Consider the following 6,682-nt stretch of genomic DNA (forward strand, 5'->3'; position numbering starts at 1 on the left):
TGGTTAAAACATAATCTACTACTGACTTCCTACTACTATTTAATTTGCTGTCATATTTAAATAATTTTATTTAATGCTCAACAGTTTTCTCAGTCTATCTGCAACCCACCTTCTAATAATGAATCTAGTGTTAAATATTTATAGCAAACCAACCACCATTGCCCAAACAATGCAGTTCTTGGATGGTAGGTAAGTGATTAGAATAGATAGTTAAAAGTCCATTTTGGCAATAATTAAGTTGAATATTTATTTATTTAAATTTTTGATGATGCAAATGTAGTTGAGTTGACCTTAAAAAATTTGGACATTCAACAATAATATTTTTTAGATATATATACCTATGCCACATTGCCACATACTTAGGGTGGAATATTGTGTTAGTGTCATGTCATTCTCAACCAATTAGAATACCAAATCAGAATTATTGTGGCTCAATACTATATAATATATGCTTTCAATTCTTAGAATATTTATTTGTTTTCGACTTATTTATTTGAAACTGTTTTAGACACTTTCATCCTTAATTGTTATTGGGCCTCCATTTCACTGATCCAATTGTTTTGGATTTTAGTGGGCTTAGGTCTTGGGCCAACTAACTCAAAATACTGCCCCGAACCTGCCCACGAAGTGAGTTGAGAGAAGCTGCGTATAACCCTAGAAACCCTAGCTCCTTTCTTCCCTCATATAAATCATATACTTGGAAATCTCCTCGGCCAGAGAGAGAGAGAGAGAGGTAGAGTGAGAGGGAGAGAAAGTGAAAGCAAAAAATGGTGTCAGGATCGGGAATCTGCGCGAAGCGGGTGGTGGTGGATGCTCGGCACCACATGCTAGGTCGGCTGTCGTCGATCATAGCGAAGGAACTCTTGAACGGACAAAAAGTGGTGGTGGTGCGTTGCGAAGAGATATGTTTGTCAGGTGGACTTGTTCGTCAGAAGATGAAGTACATGAGATTCCTTCGCAAGCGTATGAACACTAAGCCATCTCATGGTCCCATCCACTTCCGTGCCCCTGCCAAGATCTTGTGGCGCACTGTTCGTGGGTTCGTCTTTTATACTCTCACTTTTTGTTGTTTTCAAGTGAAATGTGTTTATGTTTAAATGTTTTATTGGTTTCTATAGGATTCTAAGTTGAAAGCTATACTGAACTGAACAAATTGATATTCGTGCTTTATTGACTCTGTTTAGCAAAATGATTGTAGTTAATCTATTCTGTTTGGTTGAGAAAACTAGTAACAAGTGGGTATCATTTGCTGTTTAATTTGTTTTAGTAGAACTAATTACAGTTAGTCGGCCTGAAGTTCAGTTCAATATTTTAGGAGTCAGTGTTTTTTTCTCTTTTTTTTTTTAATTTTTTTAACTTCTATGGTTTCTTTACGCTCTTGTCATTGGTTTTTTAATGTTTTGTTGCAGAATGATACCCCATAAGACCAAGCGTGGAGCTGCTGCACTTGCTCGATTGAAGGCTTATGAAGGAATCCCTCCACCATATGACAAGATGAAGAGGATGGTTATCCCTGATGCTCTCAAGTTAGTTTTCATTGTCTACACTTAATTGGGGTTGTTGAAAAATTTATCGCATTGATTTTTTTCCATTTATTGACTGTTTTTCACTGTTTGGCTTTGAACCAATTATAAAATAGGGTGTTGAGGCTTCAGAAGGGTCACAAGTACTGCTTGTTGGGTCACCTATCATCTGAGGTTGGATGGAACTATTATGACACCATCAGGGTGAGTTTTAGTTGTTTTGTTTCTCTTATTGTGTAAACCTGTCTTCTTGTTTATTTGTGATTTCTTTTTCCATTTTATATAAAAATACTTAACATAGAAGTCAAGCGCAGTTTGCAGTGTTATTATCTCTTCCTTTCTCTCGAATTGTATGGGTATTTCAGATACATGTGCTTAGTGAAGTATCCAAGTAGGACTTTGAGTGTACCTCTTTCTATTTATAGAATGGTTCCACAAACCTGATCAGATATGTAAATGAAGTTTTTTTTGAGTTGGTCGTTTTTTTACCAGTGCTATGTCAGATTTTGTTTACCATGTGTTGATGGTCAGCAAGCAAATTGCATGTTTCCTCTGTATGTACTTTCTAGCAATTTTTTGCTTCTTGTTGTCTTTCGTTATTTTTAGTGTTTCTATCAAGCTAGTGTAGAATTCATCTGTAAGTAGTCTTGGTTTTGCAATTGCATTTTTACTGGTTGATCCTGGTGATGGAGCATCATTTGCAAAAAAAGATGTAAAGTTGGGAGATGACCTTATTTTAGTAGTTGTTTTCGAATTTACTTATGGAAGATTCTTATGTCATGATTAATGATCAAAATTTTTATGCAAATTTCATTCATATGTGCCCTCTCTTACCACAGGAGCTGGAGAAGAAGAGAAAAGAAAGGGCTCAGGTGGTTTATGAGAGGAAGAAGCAGCTGAACAAACTTAGGGTGAAGGCTGAGAAGGTAGCAGATGAGAAGCTTGGCACCCAACTAGACATCCTTGCTTCCGTCAAGTACTGAGTAGTCAGTAGTTAGTTTCATACAATTTTGTTGAGGATTGTCTCGAATGTGCTTTCAGTTTTTATGTTTCAAGACCTTGAAGCTGAGAATTTGATAGAACTTGAGCAGTTACCTTTTTTTTTTTCCCTGCTTGTGGTTGTAGAATGATTTTGTTATACCTTAAGATATACTGGTATTTTTGGTTGACAAGATTTCAAAAACTGAATGAGAATTTTGTTTAACGAATTAAGGGTGCTGAATGATAGATTGCCCCGCACGCATCATTTATATAGAATATAAGTTGCGCCTGAGCAATTTATTGGATACTAACTTTAAAACGTGGTTAGAAACAGAGACCGAAAAATGCTTTATAGCGGCTAGTACTACACACTACACAATATTTATAACTTTAATTTCAACTTAATATCGGAAATTCAATTCTTTTTTAGAGTAATATGTGCAAGCCAAGTTCCTTAAAACGTTTGTCTAAGCAGCTGCTAATGCCCAATTTGAGCTAGGACTGTAAAAGAGTCGAGCTTTTGGCTTATCGAGCTCAGCTCGTTTACAATAGTGCTCGAGCTCGAGCTTGAGCTTGGCGAGCCTCAGAATTGAGACTCGAACTCGAGCTTGAGCCTGGCGAGCCTCAGAATTGAGACTCAAACTCGAGCTCGGTCGAGTTCGAGTCGAGCTTGAGCTCGATAAGGCTCGCGAGCTCGAGCTCGATATCGGGTCTATCAAACCACCATTTCTCCAGGTTTGATTGAGCCAATTTCTCCTATTTTACAGCAATCTTCATGCGTACAACATTGTATATTTACATCCAATGCTGAATTAACCATGACAGTTTCAAACTTTACAAAATCAAAAAACAGTTCTGAATATATACAAACAACATTCCAAGGTATGAAAATACAATCCACCAATCAAAATCACTATCAACCAATAGTCTGCAATAGGTATGTCTTTGATGAAAACCACAATTTCCCTCTGCCTGTAGAAAATGTTCAATTTAGTAAGTATTTTTTAAGGTAACTATGACAAGAAAAAAATATGTACAATTATGAAACAAAAGCAAAAGGAATAAAACTTTTACCTATGCATGCCTCCTACCACAGCCAAACCATGCACTGAATCCCATGAACTTACGGGATAGGAAGGTTGATCTCCAACGGTTGCTGCTCTTCCTGAAAATGACAAAGGAGGAGTAATTGAAGTTTAGTTAGTATAAATATAAAGTAATAATTAAATTTAATAAAAACAATATTCAATATAAGTATATAACCTACTTTACATCCTTTCTTCACCCCATTCAATATCCTGCTCCAATCACATCCACATAAGAGCATTTCCACCGTGTTGGGAGTCAACAACGAACGGTATGTGTCAATAAACCTACTGCTGGCGCTGAAAGCAGACTCAAAAGCAACCGTAGTAATAGGGATGGCTAATATGTCACGAGCCATGGTAGACAAGATAGGGAACTTTGTTGAATTAGCCTTTCACCAGGTCAAAGCATCAAACACCATAGGGTCCCCAACATATTTATGACATCCTTCTCCCAGGTAATAGTCTAACTCTGATTTCGTTGGCTTAACTGTCTCAACCACATCCAGAAACTGACTAAAATCATCCCAATCATCCACCCTCTCTGCCGCTGCCCTCGACCCCTCACCAACAACCTGAACTCCACCCCCTGTAGATGCAGAAGCGCGGGCATCTGTCAATGCTTTACTGGCATCAACATACTCCCTATATACCTCATACAAGGCATCTCGAACAACATCCATATTTGCCCGTGCTCCAGGCTCAGGAAACATCTTAGGGAACGCCCATTGAATTACCCTCATCTTCAGTCTAGGGTCCAAAACAGCAGCCACGCCCATCAATAGATTACATTCTCCACAATATTTGTCAAACTTTTCTTTCATTTTCCAAATCATGGTCTATATAAACTCATCTCCATCATGACTCTTACTATCCAACATAATTTTTATTGTATAAACTTGTTTTATAAACAAGTTTGATGTCGGATAATCACTTCCCGATATCAGATTTGACGCACCACTAAACACCTTCAAAATTGAACAAATTTTCTCAACTTTGTCCCAATCCTCCTCCTTGGGACAATAATGATAACTCAAATCCCCCCCCCCCCCCCCCCCCCCCTTTAAACAAGGGAAAACACGCCTAAATTTCATTGTCGTTGTCAACATATCATATGTTGAATTCTATCGCGTTTTGCAATCAAGAATAAGCTTGCGAAATGGCAATCGGCACTGCTGAACAATCTCTGCAAACACCTTTAGTCTACTCTCTGATGAATTGATATAAACCACGGTATCACGGATGTCCTCAATAATGTGTCTAATATGATAAAGACTATCTTGAACAACAAGGTTCAAGATGTATGCACAACACCTCACATGAAACATCTTGCCCCCACATATGAGCTTCCTCGTAGCTTGGAAATTATCTTTCAACACTTTTACTGCAACATCATTGCTTGAAGCATTATCCACCGATATCGTGTGGACCTTAGCTTCAATTCCCCAATCCATCAAACACTTGAAAATTACATCAGCAATGGCAACACCAGAACGCGGAGGAGGGAAATGAATAAAGTTCAACACCCGTCTATTAAACTTCCAATTATCATCAATCTAATGCCCAGTCAAGACCATGTATTCCATCCTCTGGTCGCCTGAATGCCATAGATATGTGGTCAGACTTATCTTCCTAACACCCTTCAATAGGGCCAGCAACGTCTGCCTCTCATTTTCAAACACTCTCATACAATCATTCGTACAAGTATTACAGGATATCGGAGTCCATTCAAGAATCCCGTACTTCATCATGTTATTCAACCCTTCTTCCTCCACAATAGAAAATGGATGCTCATGCATCAGCACCCAATGTGCAATAAGCTCCCTCATCTTCATCATATTGAATTGGCCACGTAGAGCATGCAGGATAGTGAAGCCACCCTAAGAATTGGAAGGGGGGAAATTTATTTGTTGTTGCCTCAAGTGAGCTGTTCTCTTCGCACACCTTTTCAAATGTCTATTGAATTGTGTTGTGCTTCCACTGGCAGTCATTTTCAACTTTGTTTTATAATGAATGCACTCTCCCTTCCTTGTACCACCAGGGAGAACCACCTCCCTAAATTTTGACCACACAGCTGATGTCTTCGCTCTCTTCTTCCTCTCTAGTGGACTGTCATTGTCCTCAACATTTTCGGGGCTACTCACACTTTGCTCGGTACCACCTATGCTTTCATAAATGTTACGCCGATTGACTACTGTTACCGTAACACAATCATGGACGTTATCCAATGTAGGGGTGCTTGAGGAACAGTCTCCCGATGCCATACCTACAATTGAAAAATGAATTAACCACTATCGTTAGACAATATCATAAAGTTAAAATAATATATAATTGATAATTTTGGTTCATTTTTGACATGCTTAATAAAATAAATTAATCATTTTCATTTCCATTTTCATTTCCATTTCCATTTCCATTTCCATTTCCAGCAACAAGTGAAGCAGTTCCAAGCTAAACAAACGAACAAGATGATAGGTGTTACTGATGGGTGAAATTAAATTAAGTAACTTATTGAGACAACAAACAATTGATTCAGTTTCTCAACCAAATTGAAAGCTGTAGAGTGTCAAAAGATTATAATATAAGATGGCATTAAGAAGACAATTTCATATGTGCATAAGAATATTCAAAGGATCAGGCAATATTTTAACTTGGTTTTAATCTTTTATCCTTCTTAAAAGCCCTGTCTCTTGCCTCCAAAGTGTACTTGGCATTGAAAAATTATATTCATTCATGAAAGTCAATTAGCAGCTTTAGTATTTATACGTACCATGGGCAAATGCAATCGTATGATTCATAGCACAAAATTCCCACTCACTTTTGCAGTTCGCATTTCATAAGTACATATTTAAATGATCACTAGAGTCATCTTATTAAATTAAATGTAATGAGCAGATTGTATCTTGCAAATTGACTTTGAATGAATGTATTGTATAGCTTTAATGGAAAACACCTCTCTTTAGATGTGGTTCCCTTTATTTATACATAAATCCTCCAAAATATCACCTCTGTTTTTAGTGGCAACAGTGGCATAGATAAGTTAAAGTGACAGAAATTTCATTTGCTACTAGTTGTGGAAGAAACACAGAAAAG

At 37.5% G+C, this 6,682-nt stretch overlaps 1 protein-coding gene across 1 annotated transcript; it reads left to right on the forward strand.

Moving 5' to 3' along the window:
• The first annotated feature begins 669 nt into the window (after positions 1-669).
• LOC116144220 (60S ribosomal protein L13a-4-like) lies at positions 670-2,692 on the forward strand. The gene is made up of 4 exons (XM_031429669.1): positions 670-1,039; positions 1,410-1,526; positions 1,640-1,727; positions 2,363-2,692. The coding sequence occupies exons 1-4, from the start codon at positions 768-770 to the stop codon at positions 2,504-2,506; spliced, it is 621 nt and encodes a 206-aa protein (XP_031285529.1). The 5' UTR covers positions 670-767; the 3' UTR covers positions 2,507-2,692.
• The last annotated feature ends 3,990 nt before the right edge of the window (positions 2,693-6,682 follow it).

Source organism: Pistacia vera, unplaced genomic scaffold (genome assembly GCF_008641045.1).
Source record: "Pistacia vera cultivar Batoury unplaced genomic scaffold, PisVer_v2 Contig44, whole genome shotgun sequence".
In the NCBI taxonomy this organism is placed as follows: Eukaryota; Viridiplantae; Streptophyta; class Magnoliopsida; order Sapindales; family Anacardiaceae; genus Pistacia; species Pistacia vera.